Source organism: Chionomys nivalis, chromosome 1 (assembly GCF_950005125.1).
Source record: "Chionomys nivalis chromosome 1, mChiNiv1.1, whole genome shotgun sequence".
NCBI lineage: Eukaryota > Metazoa > Chordata > Mammalia > Rodentia > Cricetidae > Chionomys > Chionomys nivalis.
The window spans coordinates 42,162,683-42,186,297 of NC_080086.1; the positions used below are offsets into that span (position 1 = coordinate 42,162,683).

At 42.0% G+C, this 23,615-nt stretch overlaps 1 protein-coding gene across 10 annotated transcripts in view; it reads right to left on the bottom strand.

Annotated features, from left to right (window-relative positions):
- Itpr1 (inositol 1,4,5-trisphosphate receptor type 1) overlaps window positions 1-23,615 on the bottom strand; it is a 342,111-nt gene that overhangs the window by 186,204 nt on the left and 132,292 nt on the right. For all 10 annotated transcript variants that reach the window (XM_057761465.1, XM_057761436.1, XM_057761425.1 and 7 more), the window contains exons 6-11: window positions 14,978-15,064; window positions 12,332-12,490; window positions 9,873-9,971; window positions 8,376-8,459; window positions 8,127-8,273; window positions 645-740 (exon numbers count right to left, since the gene is read on the bottom strand). In XM_057761465.1, coding sequence (XP_057617448.1) covers window positions 645-740; window positions 8,127-8,273; window positions 8,376-8,459; window positions 9,873-9,971; window positions 12,332-12,490; window positions 14,978-15,064 — 672 coding nt within the window. The remainder of the gene's footprint in view (window positions 1-644; window positions 741-8,126; window positions 8,274-8,375; window positions 8,460-9,872; window positions 9,972-12,331; window positions 12,491-14,977; window positions 15,065-23,615) is intronic.

Genomic DNA, 23,615 nt, shown 5'->3' on the forward strand with positions numbered 1-23,615 from the left:
GCACAAGACTTTAATCCCAACACTTGGGAGGCAGAGGTAAGTGGATTCACAGCCTGGCCTACATAGTAGTTTCCTGCTCAGCTATATAGTAAGGCTTTGTCTAAAAAAAAGAAAAGAAAAAAAGAAAAAGAAAAAAAAAAAGAAAGTTAATTTGATTCTTGATATTCTTTCAAGATTGATGATGCCTATGTCTTCCCCTAAACTCCAAGTAATCAGATTTCTCTATGAAATTCTCTAGTTCTCCATGCACTTCAACGCTTGATTTTATAAACCATATGTCCAGTGCAGACAACTATCAGACATGTGTTAAGAGTGGGTCTGGTAAGTACAAGCAAAGTACAAGTACAAGCAAAGAAATATACAACAACAAAACAGAAAAATCACTCTACAAACCTACATTACTTTCTAACTTCCTTTTTTCTCCCTACTTCATCAGGACGCCCCTGTCAAGTCCCACAGTGTGCCAACTATTTGTAACTTTCCTCTTCTACAGAAACGAGTTAGAAGAAAACAGAAAGGCAGAAGGAAAAGCGTGGTGGCTGAGTACTCCCTTGAGTTTCCAGGCGTCCAGCAGCTATAGGAAGTGAGGAAAGATAATCATAGTGACTTCACTTTCCAAGAGAAAACCATGTGCAGCTACTTACCTCTGCTGCCAAGTAATGCCCTGTTGCCAGGTGCTTGAACCGGAAGAGGCTGTTCCAGTATCCAGCTCCACCCCGACATGGGTCATGCTGGACCACCTGCAAGAGGAAAGTTAGTTAGCGGGTGTGGAAGAGCTGTCAGCCCACGCTGAGATGTCACTGAACTGGAGATATCACAAGTCACATTCACTAGTGGTATTTTCAAGCTGGGGGAGACGAGGAGGGTGGGTTTAGCTCCCTTCTATACAGCTGTGCCAAGCTTCAGGATGGAACATCTCAATTGGAGATGCAGAATCATTAAAATGATGCTTCTCCGTAGAAGAGATTGTCTCCTAGTTAACATACAATGATTAGAATAAGAACTGTAATGCTATTTAAATCTTCTGCCCCAATACTAATGAAATATAAGACTGTTTTGCTGGTTGTATATATGGGTGTGCATGTGTGTGCATTCATCTTGTGTTTGCACATATAGAGGGCAGAGGTTGACTTCAGGTATCTTGTTCTATTGCTCTCCCTGAACCTAGAGCCTTCCACTTTGGCTAGACTGGCTGGCCAGCAAGCACTTGGGAATCTCCCTGTCTGTGCTCCCTAATTCTGAGGTCAGGGTATGTGCCACTACATCCAGATTTTATGTGTAAGTGGGGATCCAAGCCCATGGCAAGTGTTGGGCCACTTCCCTTACTTGCAAATAAAAATTCTGAAACTCATCCATAAAACACACAAGTTGATAAAATGGAATTTCAGAGATCGCCCCCATACATGTACTTGTGTGCTGCAACATATTTGCAGATTGAGCTCTGAAATGTTAGAGTAAGAAGAGTCCAGGGAAATTGACCATGGAACTTTCAGCTTCGAGCCATGACAATGCATCTGACATATGTAACCACGGTGCCACAACATACAGATGGCATCACCACAGTGAAGGAGAAAATTGGGAAGATTATAAAACAAATGCACTTGTTAGACAGGATGTGGTGTATGCCTGTGTCTCTCAGAGCAGCAGCAGCCTAATAAGGGTATATATAAGCACAAGGCTCATGGTGTAATGGAGAAAATCAGAGCCGGGGAGGAAAAGCCCTAGAGGTATTATGCGACACCCAGAGAAAGCTCCAGAAATTTGCATAAGTGTTTGACTGAATATCAAACCACCAACAGCTGAAGACCCCATAATATATATCCCCAAAAATGATTAAGGCTGGCATAGGAATATAGTTCCGTGGCACTTCTAGCATACACAGAGCCCAGGGTTCATTCCCCAGCAACACACCCACACGTGTGCATACACGTACACATGAATGTGACTCATATACAGACACCTGAAATTTGAATACTCCCAGAGTTTTCAAGGGTTGAGAAATGGTTTTGGGAGGCAAACCTTGACAGAGAGATTCAGTGGACCATGTTGAGCATTTATCATTAATAATGGAGCCTCACAATATAGACTATTCTTCCTTGACCTAGGAATGTATGAAAATGAACCTCCACAGGACCAGGACCAAACTAATTCACAGGAATGTAACTCTGACAAAACAAATCTCCTTTTTTCTAAAAAGAACAACAAATACTATTTACCCAATAAAGTTACACTGCAGCTTCTATCAAGGAATTACAAACTCCTATACTGTAAAGCAATAAGGAGGTGACCCATTAACTCAGTCAGATGACATCAAATGATCCAGCTTATGTCAGGGTCAGTTGGTCAAAGCAGAAAGTGTATCTGGGAAATAATGACCCCAATATCATTATTGACAAATACTCATAGAGTCAAGAAACCAAGTAACTCTGACAGGATAAGCACACACATAAGAACACCATAGTTAGATTTATGAGATGCTGACCACAGAGAACAATGATTTCAAAACCATTGTACTCACATCACAAGCAATATAAACAAAAAAATTCAACAGAACTACTTTTTGGGAACAAAAGCCCCACGGAGAAACCAGAACTATGATACACTGATGGGAACTGATAGTGTGCAGACACTTTAGGAGGCAGCTTGGGTACTCTGCATAGAGTCCACTTAAACCTATCACCCACAATTCTACTCCCGAGACATGAAAATACTGCACACGACAATTAGCACATAAATATTCATAGTTGCATTCTTCATGAGAGCCAAAAAGTGAAAATTACCCAAACATTGTTAAATGATACATACATACATACATACATACATACATACATACAAAGGTAAACCCATATTATGAAATATTACTTGATTGTAAGGACATAAAGTACTCACACATGCTAATATGGATGAACTCTGAAGACAGTATTTGCTACATTTAAATGTGTGTAGCCCTCAAGTCCTACACTGACCTCTAACCCACAAAGCTAGGCTCAGAGCCTTATGAAGGTAAGCCACACCCTTACACAAGACTCCAGAGAACTCCCTAATTCCCTGTACCACATAATGACATTTAGAAATCAATTTCCAGTATTGTTAGAGCAAACCCAAAGCAATCCCCATGTAAAGGGAGTCACACACAAAATATAGCTTACAGGACTCTGCACTGAAGAAGCTGATTCCATCTCAGAGAAATGGAATGTAGTGGGGGCTGGAGGGGGAAAAGTGACTGCTAATGGGGACAGGTTTCTTTGGAGATGACAAAAAAAATACTCTAAAATGTATAGGGCATGCCCCCCATGAATCTATTAAAAATTATTGAATTGTATATTTTTCAATGTAAATATCCAGTGTGTGAATTGCATTCCCAAAATCTGTTAACTAAAAGAAGGGAAAACATTTTTAAATGAAGTTAAAACAATGGTATTTCCACAAATGAGACTATAGACAATTTGTCCATGGCAGGACTTTACTACAAGAAACAAGGTAAGTTCTTCTGAAGAAAGAAATACTTGATATAAACTTGAATCTCTGTGAAAGAACATAGAACTTAGGATGGTGACTATGCTAGCAAATAGGAAAGATTCTGTTTCGTCCTGTCGTCTTTGAAACATGAGCGACAGCTTCCCTGGGTGCTCAACATTTTTGGCTTCTCTGACTGACACCACGCTAGGGATTCCAGCCCACACAGCCTGTAGATTACAAGGGCATACAAATGTTTATATGAAGATCTAAGAACCACTGGTTAGACACCCCAGAGAGCAAAGCAAATAATAAAATGAAGTGATGTTTACGATCTGTGTATCAACAACATAAATGACCAGAACAACCCAAAGGGCAGTAGGGAGGAAATGGAAGGAAACTATTACAAATGTTAACTAAAGCTGGTGGCTATGCCAATAAATACATAATGAAAATTCAAGAGCTCTTTTAAAGTTTTTTTTGTTTTTTTTAATTTTACTTTATGTGTTTGAGTGTTTTACCTGATTGCATTTCTGTGTATCACGTGCATGCAATGCCCAAGCTGGGCCAGAAGAGGACATCAGACTCCCTGGGAATGGAGTTACAGATCATTGCTGGCTGCCTTGTGGGTGTTGAAAATTGAATTTGGTTCTTTAGAAGAGCAGCCGGTGCTCCTCTCTCCATCACCCCTAGATCTATTTTTTTTTTAAATCCGTAAAATACATGGTGTTGTTTTCCTTCCTTTATTATGAAGGAGCACTTAAGTTTCCAGTAAAGCAGAAAACAATTTAGAAAAAGAATAAACATTTTCATAGGAAATTCAGAAAAAATAAAAACCTAGCAGGAGACAGCTTTTCATGGAGTATGATATGGATAGCAGGTTGTCCTTACAGGAAAAATGGAAAATGCTCTCCAGTGGATTTTCAAGTTAAATCTCCTTGAAAAATTAGCATCTTTGATTCATCTCAATCAATTTTGAATGAGTAAGGCTTGGGAAACTGCCTAGGCCCTGGAGTTAGACACCCTGACTTCTGTGGGCTTATACACTTCCTTCAACGTAGGTTCAAACGGGGTGAAAATCTGTTTATAAAATGTCAACTATGCAAAAATATCCTGCCCACTGAAAAATGGCAGTGGTAAAGTCAAGGAAATGACAGTCTGTTTTTCCTCTACTTCCTAGATGCTCAGTTTTTTCTTAAAATGTTTGCATTTACCACTTCCAGTTAGCCTGGGTAGACCGCTGCCCTACCTGCCTCCTTCCTCTTCCTGCTTCCCTCCTACTCCCTGACTCTCTTCCTGCTTCCTCTTCTCTGCTTCCCTCCCACTCCCTGACTCCCTCTTCCTGCTTCCCTCTCTGCTTCCCTCCCACTGCCTGATTCTCTTCCTGCTTCCTCCACTCTGCTTCCCTCCCACTCTCTGACTCTCTTCCTGCTTCCTCCACTCTGCTTCCCTCCCACTCTGTGACTCTCTTCCTGTTTCCTCTACTCTGCTTCCCTCCCACTCCCTGACTCCCTCTTCCTACTTCCTCCACTCTGCTTCCCTCCCACTGCCTGACTCCCTCTTCCTGCTTCCTCCTCTCTGCTTCCCTCCTACTCTTTGACTCCTCTTCCCTTCCTGCTTCCTCTCTGCTTCCATCCCACTCTGACTTCTTCTTCCTGCTTCTTCCTCTCTGCTTCCATCCAATTCCCTGACTTCTTCCTGCCCCTTTCTTCCTCTGTCCACTTTGTTCTTCCAATGACATTGTTTTGAATGCAAAGGAAAAACACACAAAAAAGAAAAAAAAAAAACCCTCACTCCCTAGGGTGGGAACAAGGAGGATATCAGTGACCAAGGACAAAGTTCTAGCTCTCACAGGGTTTGTAATTCAACTGGATTGACTGGCCCTAAACAAATGTGAAGAGCAGCCAAAGAACAAATGCTACATATGTGGAGAGAAGGGAAAGAAAACAGAGAGAGATGAACAGATGGACAGAGACAGAGGTGTCTTTTCATCATAGCAACTGCAGCAAATTATCTATACAATACCAAAATGAGCCTATTTCTTTATCCAGAAAAAAGAAAAGAAAGAACATATTTAAATGGGCAAAGTATTTGAGCAGAGCCTTTACCAGAAAAGATGCACAGACAATAAATCAGAGGAAAATTAGCAGCATAATTGCTCACCTGGGGGGAGGGGGTGGGACACATAAGGAGTGTCACCTTCCTTCACATCTATTTCAATGGTTAACATGGAAAAGAATGATCATATTGAATGCTCATAGTTGAGAATTGGAAGGAATAACAAATTTTGTGCACTGCTGGCAAAAATATAAAATATTCTTTCCACTTTACAAAACAGTTGGGCAATTTCATTTTTGTTCTCGGTTCCCTTTTAGTTTTGGTTTTGGTCAGGGTCGCTATAGGTGACCCAGCTTGACCTTGAACTCACAACTATACTTGGCTTCCAAATGGTGGAAATAGAGAAATGTCACCACACCTGGATTCAGACTGGCAACTTCTTATAATGTTAAATGTATGCCCAATATAGGCTCCAATTATTTCACTTGTACGCATGTGAACACATGAAAGCTTACGTCTAAGCACAAATGGCTCTGAAGCTTTATTCAGCTCCCAATTAGAACCCCCTCAAATGCCATCAACAAATGGTACATCTGCAAGCTGCATAGGATGTGACAACAGAACACCCTGAGGCAAGACAAAAGAATGGACTGTCTGAAGGAGACAATGACACAGACTAAGTGAGGACTGCTTAGCCTAAAGGCTGCTCTGTGACATTCAAGAAGAAGCTGGCTACCTATTGGAGGCCACCTATCCAGGAGAAAACCAGAAGTGACCAGGAACATGCTGAGGGACCCCTTAGGGGCTACTCTTCTTCTGGCTTTTGATCTGAGTGCTGGCTCCTTGGCTGAGGAGATGTGTAAACAAACACAGAATTTTGTGTTTATGACTTGCATATTTTGCTGTATTTGTCTTGATTTCAACCAAGAATGACATAATCAAGGCCAGAAGGAGGGAGAAGGAAGAAAGTTAGCAAGTAGAGACAGAAATGCAGCCACTCGGAGGGAGATTTCAAGTAGGGAGGGTGGCTCTGCCTTCCTTCATGCTCTCAATATCTCTATGACCAAACATTCAAATAAACTTTTTCTTGGTCTTACAAGCCTATGCCTCAGGACAGAATTACCACCTTCTGTAAGCAGCATGCTGACTATACTGTTACTCAAAACACTTTGCCATGCTTCTTCCTGCCTGTGAGTGACATTCCCAATGCCCTGAAGTCTTGAAAGGTGCAATTTGAGGCTCTCTGGTCTCCGATGAGTTCATTTTCCCATGTTCATACTGTGTTGTCCCAAAGTCGGGTTAGCTGATGATATTATGCCAAGGCTGTATTGTATTCTGTTTCCAGTTCTTAGCCTTACATGACATGATCAACCCCACTTATCTCCCTTCCAAAATGCAGATCATCTAGTAGATACAAGCTCAGATGCTAATTCTCTCAATGACAATTTATTTGACAATTCAATGCATGCATATAATCCATTCGTCCTGTTTACTCCCTCCACCTGACTCTCTTCTCTACCTCCTTCACTATCAGCTCTCACCCCCTCTCCTCTACCTTCCCCTTTCCCAGATCATGACTGTAGGTTTTGTTTTGTGATGCATTTTAACAGGGCCTTTTGTGTGACCAGTGGATTGGAACCATCCGATAACATTTAGGAAATCTTAATCCTTATTCAATCAGTTCATTCTCCTTTACCAAAACCTCCAGAGCACATGAAATGCCCCTCCGGTCACCTAGGCCATCCTGCTGAGTATGCCTGCTATCAGAATGCTCATTTCCTTTGTTTTTAATTTATTTTTTGAGAATTTCATGCGTGCATACTGAATTACAAGATTTCCCTCCACTCTCTAAGTACTCTTCTCAAATCCATGGCCTCTTGCATTATTATTGTTGTTATTATTCATATTATTCTTGTTATTTGAATCCGCTGAGTTAATTCAGTGTTGCTCATAGGTATGAACACTTAGGTCTTGATCACTTAGGATTGGGTAACCTATCAGAGGGCTCATTCCTGGAGAGGACAACTCCTCTCTCTGTGGCTACTACTTTGCTGTAGCCTTTGAGGTGTGGTCTTTTGAGATTCTCTTCCATCCACCAAGGTAAGTCAACTGATGATGTCATTTTTTCAGATCTTCTTTAGGTAACCATATTGTTCAGATATCATGAGTACAGCTTCTTCGTTATCTATAGAAGACACTATCTCACAACTTGAGTCCTAACACCAGTGTGGGAGCCATGCATTGATCAATGCCAGGTGGATTATTTGATTGAATAATATTGTGACAGATAAACAAGCAAGAGAAGGTAGGAGGACAGAAGAGGAAAGGGGAAAGTAAGAAACAGCCACGTCTGGTGACTCAGGGAAAGAATGCGTAGATATTATCTTTCTCCATGGGGCCATGTACCATCCATCCAGTATATTACGGTATGCATGCTTTCCTGGGCCATTTCTACTCGGTTTTTGTTTGTTTGCTTGCTTGTTTGTTAATAAATGCTTGGATATGATTTAGAAGCACATCTGCAGAGAGGTTTACTCTGAACTCCAGCACTTGCATCCCCAGCCCCCTGCCCCACGCCACTGTCACCACACTTGTGCAGGCCAGCTCCTTACCTCTACCTCCCACAGGGCTTTGGAACTGGTGGCCGAGGTGGCTGACTGTCGGCCGGTTGTCCTCAGGAAGACATGCTGCTTCTTCCTGTGCTCATCGCATGTGAGAAACTTCTCTTGCTCAGCGTGGAAGAGTCTCACCACATCACCCTGTATGTCCATGCAAGATGGGAGTAAGGGGAAAATGAGTTTGAAAAGAAAACCATCCTGCTGTCCTAAGAAAAGCAGAGTGCCAAAAAGCATCCAACTTACTCCCTTTAAAATGTCATCTTTGTTATCACTCCATTTCATGAAAAGGACGATTTTCCAGCTTGTGTTGCAGTTGACAGAGTTGACCTAGAACGCAAAGCAGAGTTGATTTTTCACATAGCTCCTAGAATCACAATATCATTCAGTCCCAAAGTTCCTCATTGTAGCCACTGTACAAACCTCTCGTTATAGTTCAGATAGCTATGATGTCCCTGTACGCTCACATGCCCGAAAGCATGGTCCCCAGCTGGTGGAGCTGTTTTGGCAAATTTGGAACCTTCAAGAGGAGGGACCTAGCTGCAGGAAGTAGGGCTCTAGAGTAGAAAACTGTGATGTTTACGGCCTGGCCTAGCTTCCTGTCCTCTCTCTCTGATGCCTGTTCTATGGAGGAATGCACAGTCTAACACTATTTGAGCTGTGCCTCTCCCATCTCCATGTCCTCCCCCACCTGCCTGTGAACAACAACGCTTATTTGCTTTGTTTCAGGTGCTTTGTCAAGGCAATGAGAAGAGTAGCTAATAGGCCATGAATACAGACACCAAGGAGAACAAAGAACCTGAAAAGTCATCTGGGGAGTAAGAAATGAGCAACAAATTTGGGTAACAAATCCTATTTATACCCATCACTACAGATGCTCCAAATCCGACTTGAAGGTTCAAGCCCTGGTTTCCTCCTACCCCTTTGGGAACACTGCCTTCTTTTCCTCCAAGTCTCTGGTTCTACAGCTACAAATGTAAAGGCCAGATGAAATAAAATACTTTGAAGATGGAATGAGATACCAAGAAATGCGCCTGGGGCCTACAAGTAAAAATGTTAGTGGTCGTTAGCAGTTTGAGTTAGTTAGAGTTTGTAAAATCACACAGCTACGATGTACTAACACCATCTCACCTCATCCTTAGCGACACCCTAAGAAACTCTACCCTCCTTTCAGACTACAGATGCATAGAGAGAAATACTCACCAACGGATCAGAGCTCGGGAACCACAGACTGAGATTTGAACTCACATCTTTCTCAATCTAGAGCTCATGTCCTCTCTGTGACACAGACATTCTAGCACAAGAGAGTTACACACCCAGGTCTGCAACTGCCTGGTGAGAGGCTTAGCAATGTACAGCTAAAAACTAGATTCCTCCCGCCCCCAGCAGGGCTGTGCATGCCTGTATTGTCACCTCTTTAGGATTAAAAAAGGCACCCTACTTAGGGAGACAACATGGCAAACTGTGCCCCTACAGCTAAGCTAGGGGGAAAGTGGCAAAAGGACTTTTCAGGTATTAACAAATTAGAGAATGATTCTTCAGTGATGCGAAGTTTACAGATCTACAAAACTCATGCTACCCAACTGTGGGCCTTGGGCTCTTCCCTTGCAGAATGGGCTCAGTGTCCTGGGTTACTGCTCAAGTCACATGCAGTGCACACACACACTCTGGTCCCACAAGGCCTGTTCCTGGGGCACAAGCTCATCCATATACCAGGACATGAACTTTTTCAAATGTCCTTACCTCATTGCAGCCTGGGTTATCCACCAGTTGATGGGTGCTGGCGTGCAGAGGCTGGCCAGCGTTGACAGGGTTCAAGACCACCTTATCACCTATGACCACCTGGAAAGAAAGGAGCAACAGAGCTTTGCAAAGGGAAGAATGGGAGCACAGCATGGTCCTGGGAGGCCATCTATCTCGGGATGTACAGCTTTTACAAGCCGACCTGCGCAAGCACGGTTCGTGTTCTGAAAGACGGCTGAGGCTGGATTTCAATGCACAACTGTTGCTGCTTATACTTCAATACTTTGCAAGTTGGTCCAGGGCACTAAGAAAGGTTTTTTTTGGTATTTAGTTAAGAAACTTGTATAAATAAACTTGACTCAATTTTAGGGAAAGCAGGATACTATTTTGAGCGATCTTTATGCTTGAAAGAATGAAGGCACAGTCATGTTTCTAGAGCAATGATCTTCAGAACTGTGATTACAACATAAGAAATCTATTTTCTAATAAAATTCCTTTATATATGGCAATAAATGGCTTTTACGTTTTGAAGGTTTATTTTTATTTTATTGCGTGTATGTGAGAGTGCCCACCTTGTCTGTATACCATGGATATTCTGTTCCATGGAAGCCAGAGAGGGCTTTAGATTCCATGCAACTGGAGTTACAGGCCATTTCTTTGGTCCCCAGCAGTAGACACTTAAAGATAATGTTCTATAACTGAAACAAATGCCTGACCAGAGACACATACCTACCCTTAGGTGTCACACAGCCTGATCCTTTCTAGTCCGACCTCCTATCTAAACTGAAACCCTTAAAGCATGGAGGTATGAATAGGTCAAACCCTATTAGATGGGAGAAACTATTTTTAAAAAGGTAACTATTCATGTCATAGTCTCAACTAAGTCAAACACATTAAATGACAATGACAGAAAGCAAAGATTTGCTGAAAACAAAACTCAGATCTCGGCACATTATTAAGTGTGTGTGTGTGTAGTCCAGACAAAAATGTCAAAGATGTAGGACAACCTGTATCATTCTCTACCTCATCTCTTTGAGACAAGTTCTCTCAAGGAAACTAAGTTCTTTTTCTCAGTGAGTGAGTTCAAGGATCGGCCTGTTCTGCTTTCCCAGTACTGGGGTTAGAGGCACACACAGCCAAGACTGGCTTTTATGTGGAGACTGGGGATTTGAACTCAGCTCCTCATGCTTATACAGCAAGCCACCTCCTCAGCCCTGAATTTTCTTTTGACAGTGGGAGAAGGAAAGGAAACAAAAGAGATGTCTGCCTTCTTACAAGATAAAACCCACATATTTTGAGAATGATACATTTTAGAAATATATATGGTCATATTTTCTATAACCTGAAATGAATCTAAGTTCATGAAAAAGAACCTATCACTTGTGGCTCAATATTCACTGTAGGCCAGCAGTGAGAGACCAGCTTGCTACTGTTAGATGATATGCATACAAACACAAAATATTTGAACTGACCACAGATTATAAACTTAAATGGCATTACTAAAAAAATGTCAAAACTTAGGTTTTTTGGTGTGTAGGGTTTTTTTTGTTTTGTTTTGTTTTGTTTTTTGGATGGGAGCCGGGGAGGGGGGCAGTTTAAAACAAGGTGTACTCTGTGTAGCCCTGGTTATCCTGGAACTCACTTCTGTAGACCAGGCTAGCTATGAACTCACAGAGATCCACCTGCCTCTGCCTCCCAAGTGCTGGGATTAAAGGTGTGCGCCACCACCGCCTGGCTTGAAACCTAGTTTAAAATAAAGGGTAGGTGAGTATTTCCAGAACACTCATGCTGTTTAAGGTGCCAATTTCTTTTTAGTTTTTTTTCCCTTAAAGCATCTATTTTAGAACCTTAACAAGGTCAAGTGCATAGTTGATAGCATTTAAACATATTCACCGCTAAGTATGTGCCCACGTAATGACTGACTAATTTAACTAACAGATATCCAGAGTGTTCTCAGTTGTCTTGCAAAAGGATTCCTGTGGCTCTGTATTGTCCAGAATCCCAGGCGACTACTGCAGTTGCAAGAGATGGAGAAGCAGCCCTGCTTACTGACTCAGGAAGCATGGGGTGAGCATGCAATCCACTCCCATTCCCTACCAAGGCCTTTCCACTTTCTGTCCTTTGGTATCTCCAAAATAGCTGGATATTTCTGGTGCACTCATGGAAATGGAACGGCAAGGGATCCTCAACCAGGATATTAATTCAGGATGGCTGTTCTCATGGTAAAATCACTGAGGTAATGGGATTTTTTTCAGAGGCCCAGTAGGAAAAACATAGCGACTGTATTTAGGTCACACTTCTCTTCTCGTTTCCTTGTTTCCCAAACACCAGTTTCCATAGCAATCGGATCTCTTCTTCTGCCTGTGGCTCCAATGCTAAACTTCTCTTAGTTGAGCCTCAAGCAAGTGAGGGCTGGAAGCAAGGCGTGGGGCATTTCCTGGTGGGGAAGCCGCACTTACACTGTCACCGATGGAGCGCAGCTTGTAGAATGGTTGAATGTAAAACCAGGACCCTTCGTTTCCAGCCTCGTCCAGCGTCACTCTCATGGCGTTCTTCTCTAGCAGGGCCGGAAGCCTCTTATTCACGGTTAAGTATTTATTGCTTTTCAAATGCAGGAGCTAAAAATCCACCAAGAGAATAAGGCATGAGCAAGTCTGGGAGTTCTCTGCCATAGGTCTTTTGGTCATATAAAATACTTATCAAAATTCCTCCCAACACCGAGCTGTTTGAGAAGCAGAAGAAACACAAAGTATCTAACACTAGGAACAACAAAAAAAGGAACAGTGAAGGAGGCAGAGGAGCGGGCAGGAGGGAATGAAAAATTGTCTGCCTTTTTACCAGTGTGGCCTTGGATGAGACAGATAATGCAGAAGAGCCAGTTACACCATCATCTGGAAGCTGCTAGAGGGGCATGCCATTACCTTTGAACAGGGGCTAGGAACTGCGGTCTGACTAGTCACTAATACCAGAGGGGGACCAAGGAAGGTAATTATGTCAAAAGGCAATAGCCGGATTTAAAGGGCAATGCCATCAAGGATTGTTATTCCTTGTGATGAACGAGGTGACCATGGACATCCACCTTCAATGATCCCAGCACATTATTCTTTACTCTGGGATGATGATTTCATGAAGCATGGGAGGAGAGAAGAACCAAATAGGAAAGTTTGTCTAATAATCTGGACCAGTAAGTATTACTAAGGTTCCCTGTGTTGGTAGGTAAAAGAGAAAACAGGAAAGCAAGACTTCCCTGTCTCTAGAGAAAAAAAAGCCAGCTTGAGACTCTACCGCGGCTGCCACATCTCCTGCTTACATGAGAACACACAAGCACCCTTAAGGGACCCACAAATCTACTGATGGGTTTGCTGAGTGTGGAGGCATAATTTGTGAGTCCTGGAAAGCCTATGACCAAGAGAAATAGGAGCCAGTAATGCCCTCCAAGGCCTTTGATGAATGGCCTCTAACCCTCCACACACAGGTTCACTTTCCCACAGGTGAGCCTGAGAGCAGACATAAAACTGAGATCATTTCAAACTACCCTAGAAGAAGAAACCATTACCACTGGTTTGGCACACCATTCTTGAAACCTTACAGGCCTAGAGGGATTAGTTGTCAGCATCTCCCACGAAATTCTTTCATCCTTGGGGCCTTCCATTTCTCCAGCCTGACCAACTGAGTGTCTTCTACTCTGAGCCACAGAACACTGGCCTAGCTTGATAACAGAACAGAACTTCAAAGGGACAGGGAGGAGTGACAACCTGATCTTTGTAGTAATAGCTTTTGAGAGCTATGACTAAGACCGAACCCAAGTAAGCATTTAATCAAAAACCATTAGCCAGGAATGATGACCCCAATACCTGTAATCCTAGTAAGATCAGGGCAATCCTGGGCAACTTAGCAAAAGTATAAGTTAACTTCTGCAATTCCCATTTAAAAAAAAATCATAAAATTGTTTTTTTAAAACATTTTTTAGTTACACTGCTCTATACCTAATAGCAATAAAAATAGGAAAAAAATCCTTTCTAATTAGTAATTTACAAGGTTGCAAAAGCTGGAGCAGATAACAGATGGACAGGGTGCTCAACAGTTATAACTACTGTCACTGTGCCTGGGTTAAAATGATCTGGGGAGGAATGGACTGGGGGGAGGAGAAGAGGAGTGGGGATGGGGGAGGGGAGTGGGGGGAGGGGGCAATGTGTGGGAGGAGGGGGAGGGAAATGGGAAACGGGGAGCAGTTGGAAATTTTAATTAAAAAAGAATAAAAAAAAATTAATATAAAAAAAAATAAAAATAAAATGATCTGGGAACTGGGTATGTTAAGATGATCCCTATGATTTCCTCACAAACTCATCTCTACGACTGGGCCAGGTCTGATCACAACCTTCTGGGAAAGACCTGTGGAAGCCTCTTTTGGACTGTGTTATTCATTACAGGTTCAAGGGTACAGAGATATCAGGTGACTCAAACAACCACAAAATATGTCAACAGTTGTGAAATACTTTTGATTAATAAAGAATTTATAAAAGAGGGTACAGATGACTAAAGTTTTGTGAAGTAATCCCAATGCTTGGAGAGTGGAGGTAGAAAGGTCAAGAATTGAGGGTCAACTCAGCTACCTGGTGAGCATGAGGTTAGCCTGTGCTGCATGATACCTTGTGACTACATATATTCGCGTGAAGAACTCTTTTTGTTTTCTCTGGCAAACAGCTCTGAACAAAAGCTAAAATTTACAGGGCATTCAATTTTCACTAAACACAGAGAACTCCCACGCATCATAAATTAGGCCAAACCATTACAATTAGGGTCTTCTTCAGGCATGGTGTTTCCCATTTGAACCATCTGGACATAAGTGACCAGTAATCGGCTGAGAAAGAAAATGCTTACACCATGACACAAACCAAGAAAATGCCCAAGTGATACAACAAGAAACATGAGGGGATTGTCACTGTTTTTTGCTATTGTTGTTGTCTAGGTTGTTTTCAATAAAGTAGCTGCCTCTATTGGAGCTTCACTGCCAAGGAAATAGCACACCAAGCGACACGGCTGCTTCCTCAGTTTCTTTCTTCTTCATGCTTCAGTTTCAGAAGAGAAGCGCAGATTGCACCTACCTGGATCACATTGCCATACTGGATCACGGTCCCCAGCAATTTCCTGTTTTCTGTCTCATTCTGCTTCTTTTCCAGGTCTGCAGCGTGCTGTAACATTGACAAGGAAGACTGGTCACCAAGAGCAAATGGGTTCTAGTCCTCTGCAGCAATACAGAACCATTGTCACCAGAACCACGGAACAAGCAAATCCCTGGGCACAGCCCGAGGTTCTATGAAATGAGCCAAGAGCTTGTGAAGCTCATCTAACTTGGCCTAGCTTATGCACTGGCTTATGTCTCAGCTGTCAGGACCTTTGGGGATTATTAAAATGAGCTTTTTCTTCAGGGACGTCATGAACATTTGACTTATGAAAAACTAGTCAAGACCATGTATCTTTTAACAACAGAGAAAGGACAGAAAGAATTTTGCATTCCTCTTGTGATTTGGAAATATTCTTTAAAGTTTTGAAATAAAATAAAACTAAATTGGAAAGTCGATTTGGAGCAGCATGTGGTTTTTAGAACTTTATTATGAAACAGCTGTAAGCTTGTTTTCTTATTTGTAAAACCAGAATAAAAGCAGTACCTACACCTGGTATACATCTCCCTGCATAGTGACTACTCACTGTAGTATTTGTGGTCTATTATTGATTACTGTCTAATATTTATTCACCATAATTTCTCTAATTTTTATGTAGCTCCTTAAAAGGAAGATGATTACTTTACTTTTAAACAAGAAACAGTAAAATTTAAAGGTTTGGTCAACATCACACAGGTAATTGGATGTTGAGAACAATGGGCTTGGGTGAACTATTTTCTCCATTGTATATAACAAATTTTGCTTTATTTCAGTTTTAGTTTTTAATCATGAATTTATTAAGTGACAGAGCTAATCCACAAATGTGCATTTTGGTTAAACTCCTAATTTGCGGAGTTACAGTAAGGTTGGAAAAATTAGCAGTCAAATCTGGCATGCTTAGAAAGGTAGCAAGGGCAAATAGAAAGTACTTGAAGGGGCTCCTGGGACCACCACCATGAACAGCTTTATCTCATTCTTTTGTCCAAGCATTGTTAAAGGAACTACTGTATCACAATACGGCAATGGGGAACTACTGACACCATGGACAATAACCAGCACACTATCATCCTTAAAATGCATCAAAGAAACATGACAGGAAAGATTTACATACAGAAAATGACAGAAGGTGACAGCCTAAATGGCCAATAATGTATTACAACTTCAGAAACATTCGTGTGCCATGTTCTCGTCATGTAAGACACTGCCAGGTATCAATGGGGTCCCTTTCATAGGGAACACACCTTCATTTTCACGGGCCTTTGTAGGCATGTTATCATCCAACTAAATTGATATGTTAGCAAACCCTCGTTGGTGTTCTTACCACGAAAGGGAACTCACAAGCATTAACACACTACCACAAATATTACAGATGATTATGAAAGACATATCATAGCATTTAATAATTTCTCATTTTAATTAATTTTTATTTACTTATTGTAAACTAGGGATAAAACCCAGGGCCTCACTCATGCTGGGCAAATGCTTTACCACTAAGTTATATTCCCAGTCTTTCAATAAGATAATGTGGTGGGTAGAATAGCAATGGCCCCCCGTGGACTCATAGATTTGAATTCCTGGCCACTGGGGAGTGACACTACTTGACAGAGATTAGGAGGTCTGGCCTTCTCGGAGTAGGTGTGACCTTGTTGGAGGAAGAATGTCACCTGGAGGTGGCCTTTGTGTTATTAAGGCTCAGGAAAGGGCCAATCGTGCTCTCTCTCTCTCTCTCTCTCTCTCTCTCTCTCTCTTCCCCCTCCCCACCTTCTGTTCCAGATATAGGACTCTCAGCTATACTCTAGCATCATGCCTGCATGCCCTCATGTTTCCTGCCATGATGACAGTGTTCATGGAGTCTCTTCACAGCAATAGGACACAGACTAATACAGAAATTAGTACCAGGGGGCTGGAGAGATGGCTCAGAGGTTAAGAGCATTGCCTGCTCTTCCAAAGGTCCTGAGTTCAATTCCCAGCAACCACATGGTGGCTCACAACCATCTGTAATGAGGTCTAGTGCCCTCTTCTGGCCTTCAGGCATACACAGAGACAGAATATTTTATACATAATAGATAAATATTTAAAAAAAGAAAGAAAGAAATTAGTACCAGAGACTGGGCTATTGCTGTTGAAAGATCCAAGAATAAGAATATTAAAAAAAATACAGATTCCAAAAATAAGAATGTAGAAATAAAGAAATATAAAGCTGCAAGCCTAGGAGAATGAGAGCAGCAGCTTTCTCAGCAGCTTAAGGATAAACTATTAACAGTGGGTTACTCTGCTTTACAACCCAAGGCTGAAACATCTCTCTCCAAATTGAGAGTCTAATACCCCCGGCCATCCTTGATTACTGATGGATATGAGCTGAGTCAACTTTTAGGAGATAGATATATTATGACCTTTGGGTTATACATAATCCCTGCTATGTGAAACTGGCAGAATCAAAGGGGAGAGCACAGGCTTCAGTAAACACTACCTGGAAATACCAAGGAAGACAACAGATTAAGTACAAACACTAGTTTAACTGGAAAACTCTGTTAAGAAAGATTGTAAAGTAAGGCCATCTGTATCTGAATTTTTACCTTGAGATTGTAAAAATTCCTTTGTTCAGATCTAATGCTTGGTGTCCCTTCTATAAAAAAGGTGGGTTCAGAAATCGGCCTTTGACACAGCCTTACAAAATCCATCTCTGGCTGTGGTCTCATCTAGCTGATAAGCTTTTTGTGCCCCATGGAGTTTTTTTCCCCCCTGGAATCTAGTTTCTGGAATAAAGTTTGCTTCTGGTTAATTAGACTTTGGTGGTCTGTCCCCATCTTTGTGCGACCCCCGTGGACCCAACACTGTGATAGGCCTGACCATGCTTTTGTTTAGAAGAATGTGGACTTTGGGTTGTTGGATTAGAAAAGCACTTGAATGTTTTAAGCTTAATGGGTCATACTAGTAGGAACATGGAAGACAACGGTGCTAAGGGTGATTTGAACTATTGGGGACCAGGTCAAGAGATTTCAGAGGAGAAGAACACTAGTATGTGGCCTAAAAATGGTTCTTGTGATATTTGGGTGAAGAATGTAGCTATTTTCGGCCCTTGCACACACACAAAAATATTCCTGGTGCTAAACTGAAGAGTTTTGAATTAACAGTGTGGACAGAGAAAGTTTCAAAATACCTTAGTATTGATTGTGCCCTTGGTTACTAGTGGCCTGTCTTATGCAGATCTATAATGAAAAGGAGCAAGCTGAGCAAGGAAAAATATACAATGCAGAGCTTGAGGAAAAAGGGGGGAACCAGGAAGTGTAACAGAGTTAAGTCCCTTGTACAAGGAGATAAACATCTAGCACCCCATCCTTGTTCTCCCAATTTCCACCCTGTATTTCCTACTCTAGAGAGCTCCCTGTAGTCTCCACAGGTAGTTTTCCAAACACTGGCCTGGATTCATTTGGAATGAGAGTTTACACTTGTATAGAGTGGTTTGTTTTTTCTACTAAGCTGTTCTCGGCTAATACTGCATAGAAACTGAAGGGAGAAAAAAAATATCGATTGAGGAAAATAAAATATTTTCAAAAAAGAAAAATAAAACACCCAAGCAAATGGAGCTTTTCTATGCCCAAAATATCACAGTGGTGAGTTTCATGCTTACAGAATTCTTGAGTAGCACAGCACTTCTTGGACTCAAATGATTTGAAGATGGAAAATTCTCATGAACCTTTTCTTATTCCCAAGAAATTCCAAAAGCCTAAAATATTTAGACCCTATGCTGGCTGGAAGGTGCTTCAATTGAGGAAATGCCTCCATAAGATCTGGCTGTAGGTAAGTCTATAGAGCATTTTCTTAGTCATTGATGGGGGGTGGCCCAGCCCATTGTGGGTAGTTCCATCTCTAGGCTGGTAGCCCTTGGTTCTTTAAGAAAGCAGGCTAAGAAAGTCAGGGGGAACAAGCCAGTAAGCAGCACCTCTCCATGGCCTCTGCATCAGCTCCTGCCTCCAGGTTCCTACCCTGCTTCAGTTCCTGACCTGACTTCCTTTGGTGATGAACAGTAAAATGAAAGCTGAATAAACCCTCTCCTCCCCAACTCGCTTTGTTCATGGTGTTTCATCGCTGCAATAGAAACCCGAACTCAGACAGTTCTACCCATGCTAAGACTGAGCACAAATCAGTGTCAAGCCGACCATCAAAAAGGTACGACTATTCCAAAAACAGAAACTAATTACAAAGAAGTGAAACTGAAGAGCAAGGACAGCTGGCTAAAATAAAAGGAAAATACACAGGAAGTAAGTAGAGAATAGAACCAAAGACTACCTTAACGACACTGTGGAAGATCACAGTTAAAAATTTGTCAAACTATGAATTACAACTTTTTCATGTCTGCTAACAAGGTCACTGAACAAACACAGAAAGCAGTAAACTTATGGGCCATTATGTGAGCCCACTTCTAAGCTCCTTATCATATAAAGAAAAAAGTCTCCAATTCACTTTTTACTAACAGCATGAATTTAAAATATGTTTGTTTAGTGCAGGGACTGGGAAATGGATCAGTTGGTAAAGTGCTTGCCAGACAGCATGAAGACTCGCGTGTTCAATTCCCAAGACCTACACCTACATCAAAAGCCAGGCAGGAAAGCACAGGCTTGTAATCTCATTGCTGGAGTAGAGACAGATTTATGGGATTCTATGATCAGTCAAAGGCGAGCTCTCTCTCTCTCTCTCTCTCTCTCTCTCTCTCTCTCTCTCTCTCTCTCTCTCTCCCTTCCTCTTTCCCTCCCTCCCTTGCACGCACGCACACACACAAAACAAAACCAACAACATCACAGTTCTGTCTTCTGAAGATCATCACACAAAGCTGACCTGTGGCTTTTTTTTCCTCTCTCTCTTACACACGCACACATACCTGAACATGCATCAGTCGTTAAATAATCCCCTCACAAGACAAAAGTTAGTTTCTAGAACAAAAACATCCATCATGACTTTTAGGTTCAGTAGGCAACATAAGATATAGATTAAAAGGCAGCAAGACCTAGATTGCACCAGGACCCACAGACTAAGGTTGCCCACTTCCCTGAAAAGAATGAGGTCATGATTTGTTAAACTTTTCAAATTCATCTCATGAACATACTGCAACACAGTGAACTGACAAATTTTCCAAGGAATCTCGGCCGAGGGATGAGGAGAGGACTTGTCTCAATGTACATAACTTTACTCAGTAATTTTATTTCTGGGCATTTGTCTTTCTAAGACAACCGAACGAAAATAAAAAGTTCCAACATTTTTTCAAATGGCCAAAACAATTTGTCAGGATCTTGAATAGTATCCCTATCCTGCCCTCTCCATAAAAAATGTTTATCTAAAATTTCAATGTTGTCAAACAGTGGGGCAACCATGGAGTCATTAAAAGTGGAAATGAAGTCTTCCATTATCTTACAACCAAGTTGCGAAACAAACAAACGTCACTGAAATGAGAGAAAATGGCACATCCCCACCAATGGTTTAAAGTCTCTCGGGCGGGGCAGGGTATGAGCAAAGCACACAAGATGATGAAGACCAAGGTTAGTCTTCAAGGAAGAAGGTTCGGGGATACCAGCAATGAATGGTCTTTCCATTTCCTGTTCGTGTTTGCCTTGGAAGCTATAGCACTCATTTGTGTGATTTTTGGAGCTATATCTTCATTGTGTCTCTGGCAAATATCCTTTTAAAAGCCATATAATTTTTTTTTTATGTTTTCTTTAAAGATCTTGCCAAATGAAATAGCTACTATTCCTTTTCCTTTTATAATAGTGGGTTAAGGACTGTTTATCATTTCTAAGAACAAAATACTCCATCCCAGTTTCTAGACAACTGACACTACAGTGTGCTCTAAACAAGATCAAGGTGAACCATGCTATAGTCACCTGCTATTTTATTTCAGAAATAAAACAAGCATTGTTAAATCAGTACAGAAGGGACACTGGAAGAGTCGGGGAAGGATATTAGTGTAAGGTCAATGAGCTCTCAATGACGTAATAGGAAACTGAGTTAAGGATCCAGAAAAACAGCTACTCATATCTCAGACTTTAAAAAAACAATAAAGATTTGTCACTCCTCTGCTTGGCTTATGTCAAATAGCTTAATGACATGCTTATTCTCAAAATTGAAAACAGTATGGGCACCCATTTCAAGGTCACGGGCAAACCACTCTCAGGAAACATCAGCTAGAGAGTCTTTGTAACTAACATTATGATACGATAGTGACGCTAACTCATTTAGCCAAGAGACTTGGGGAAATCAGGACCTAAAGAGTCAAACAAAATCCAGCTTCTGCTGGAGGAGTAAGCACACAGTAAGCAGCCACTAGATGTCATTCTCCTTCAGAGGGCTGTGCACATCGCTTACCACAGTCAAAAGGATATTGAGTGGTCTAGACAACAAATTCCTTAAATGGCATTAATTAAAAATAGCCTGACCTCTGACTCCCGGGTGCTGCCCGGTAATTGACCAAAATAAGAATGAAAACCCACTGGAGACCAGCCACCAGTCCCCACAGGCAAGGAAGACTTTGACCAAAATACATTTCAATGACTGCACAAAAACAGTCAGAAGATTTGGGGATAAGGGGGAAAAACTCCAACTAAGCAAGAAAGAACCACCCACACAAAGTGAAGGGCAGACCATCGTTCAAGACGGAAGGGCCATGCCAGACAGTTCATATGGGGGCAAAGAACTGGCTTTCCTAGCATTAAACAAACAAACAAACAAATAGCATAAAGGACATAATATTCCCTCATCTTTCTAGTTCTCTTATCTCTTAGTATCTCTGTCTCTCTGTGTGTCTGTCTGTCTTATGTCTCTCTCTCTCACACACACACACACACACAGAGAGAGAGGGAGGGAGGGAGAGAGAGAGGGAGGGAGGGAGAGAGAGAGAAAGAGAAGCTTTTAATCACATTTAAGAATAGATTTAAAAGAACACCTCTTTTGCCCACTCCAGTTGCAGTGTAAACATCAAAAGAAGGCATAGATTACAGGTTGCAAAGGTCCTAAAGACTCACATCTGGCTTTAGCCCAGCCATCCTGAGTTGCTGCCGAGCATATGCTTTAAGCCTTAACTGAATTAGCTGCCAGCATACTTTAAAAATCCAAGCATTACACGTTGAAGCATCGATTTCTATCTTCACTTGTCAAAGCAGAAGCCATGTGCAACTCTTAGTCCACCTTCCCACACAGCATTGCACTGCAGGGGGGTGGTGCTGCTTCTGCAGACCTGCACGTATAGGAACCCCAAGTGCAGCACAACCCTACAAGCCCCTTTTATTCTTGTTGGCTTCCTGATGGTCTAGAGGAGTATTAATCTGAACCCCTGCAGTAAAAAGCACAGGAGAAAAAAGAGTTGGAGATGTACTGCTAAGATCTCACTGTACAGAGTGACCTTCATAGCAGAGATGCAAAGGCAAGACAACTAAAGACACCCAGGGCTTTCACAAAGATAATGCCCCAGGTCTCTGCACCCAGTAGCGCTCTCCTAGGAGCAAGGAGAATGGAAAGACCTTCCCCACCCCTTCGACGAGAGGCCCACGTTCCCACCACAGGCTTGCAGGAGTAGGGCTGGGGTTCTGACTGGCACCATGATTGGAAGAGGAGGAGTGGAGCCAGTGACATTCAGTAGACAGGAGTCAGGTAGGCTGGTTCCTATGAAATGTCGGGCTTGGTCCTGTGCAGTAAGCTTTCATTTCATCCCACACAATCTTAGGACTGCCTAGACATTTACCTGGGTTAAAAGGCACCTGTAATTTTCATAACTCAGGGCCCCACTCCACTTTACACCTCAGCAAAGGGCATAATTGTGTGTGTTTCGTTAGCACTGTGACCAGCATATTTCCCCCCCCGAAGTGCAGGTAGTGTTGAATGAAGCAAAGAGTGTGCTGTATGTTCTTCATAACATTACTGAGAGCCACTGGTCATTTTGAAAAGTCCCTTAACAGACAACATGCTTCCCACATCCCAAGTATTAAATATCAGTCAAGTCCTGCAAGTCCTGATTCCCTTGTCTCCCGGGACAGCTGTCACGACACATTAACTTAAGTGTACCATTTATTATGTAACTTATCGCTTTCCTTTTATTTCTCCTTTGTAAATTATTTTAAAAACCAATACCTAAGAATCTATTGAACATCTGCAAAAATGTACAGTATTTTCTATGGGGTGGGAGCAATGAGCCCATGGCGCCTAAGGCCAACATCACGATCACTATAATAGTGACGTAATCCCTTCAATCTTTAACAGTATCCCTAGCCTCTTCTGCTCTGTTAATCCAGGGAGATGTCTCACACTGAGGCTTACATGTTACTCCCCACTTCCTCCAGGAAGCTTGCACTGACCCCTGTGCCACATGCTCTTAAACAGTAAAGGACAGTTTGCCCTGTATTGCCTCTTTATTAATTGTAAGGTGGCATTAGCTCTTCGTTCTTTATTTGCTAGAAGCTACTAGATGGTTAAGGCAAATCCTACCTCTAGTACCTAGTAGAATGCTCAGGCAGCCAGTGTTTCTCATGTGTCCAGACACCATGAGAGAAACTAATAACAGGTGTGAACAAGAGAGGATGCCGACCTTGTACGGCTG